This window comes from Diaphorina citri, unplaced genomic scaffold (assembly GCF_000475195.1).
Source record: "Diaphorina citri unplaced genomic scaffold, Diaci psyllid genome assembly version 1.1 scaffold19519, whole genome shotgun sequence".
NCBI classification, from domain to species: Eukaryota; Metazoa; Arthropoda; class Insecta; order Hemiptera; family Psyllidae; genus Diaphorina; species Diaphorina citri.
Genome location: NW_007396872.1, coordinates 1 through 942, shown reverse-complemented (window position 1 = coordinate 942; position 942 = coordinate 1). Strand labels below are relative to the sequence as shown.

General features: G+C 41.1%; 1 protein-coding gene across 1 annotated transcript; it reads left to right on the top strand.

Moving 5' to 3' along the window:
* Window positions 1-198: 198 nt before the first annotated feature.
* On the top strand, window positions 199-813 carry LOC113473210 (rho guanine nucleotide exchange factor 25-like; the record flags this gene model as incomplete). Its single annotated transcript, XM_026832930.1, has 3 exons — window positions 199-335; window positions 444-551; window positions 706-813. Coding segments are annotated over exons 1-3 (279 nt in total), but the record flags the coding sequence as incomplete, so codon positions are not given.
* Between the last annotated feature and the right edge of the window lie 129 nt (window positions 814-942).

Sequence of the window (942 nt, the reverse complement as noted above, 5' to 3'; positions counted from 1 at the left end):
ATAACAATAGGGTAAGTATTGAACAAGCCCATAACAATAGGGTAAGTATTGAACAAGCCCATAACAATAGGGTAAGTAAAAATCATGTATTCGACCTGGCCGGGAATCGAACCCGTAGCATGAGGTGCCTAAGAATGCGGATGATATGATGGATGTAGCCAGACTGAAGGGATTTGATGTAAGTAAACACTTTAATATAAGTGTCCAACACTTATAAACACTGAGCTAAGATCAGTAGGGAACTAGAATCACTGAAACAAGCAGTAAATGTGATGCATGAGGTGCCTAAGAATGCGGATGATATGATGGATGTAGCCAGACTGAAGGGATTCGATGTAAGTAAACACTTTAATATAAGTGTAGTTCTAGTAGTAATAGTCGTGGTAAGGAGCTACAGGTGTTCTGGTTTGCAATATAATCGTTTATTCTCCTCTATATTGCAGGGTAAAATCACGGCGCAAGGCAAGTTACTCATGCGTGGACCTCTGTATTGTACAGAGACCTCTGTAGCTTCTAGTTCTAGTAGTAACAGTCGTGGTAAGGAGCTACAGGTGTTCTTGTTTGCAATATAATCGTTTATTCTCCTCTATATTGCAGGGTAAAATCACGGCGCAAGGCAAGTTACTCATGCGTGGACCTCTGTATTGTACAGAGACCTCTGTAGCTTCTAGCTCTAGTAGTAACAGTCGTGGTAAGGAGCTACAGGTGTTCTTGTTTGAGCAGAGTATGATCTTCAGTGAGGCAGTAGGCAAGAAGACGCAGTTCACACATTACGAATACCGATACAAGGCACATATTCAGGTAAGAAAATTCGTATTTTATTATGCCCCTCTGCGCTCGAAAAGGCAGCACAGAGGCCTTTTTTTACTTTCTGGGAGAAATAGTGCCACAACACTTACCACGGGCTCCTTATGTATTTTCAATGGTTATCTGAAAATTAAA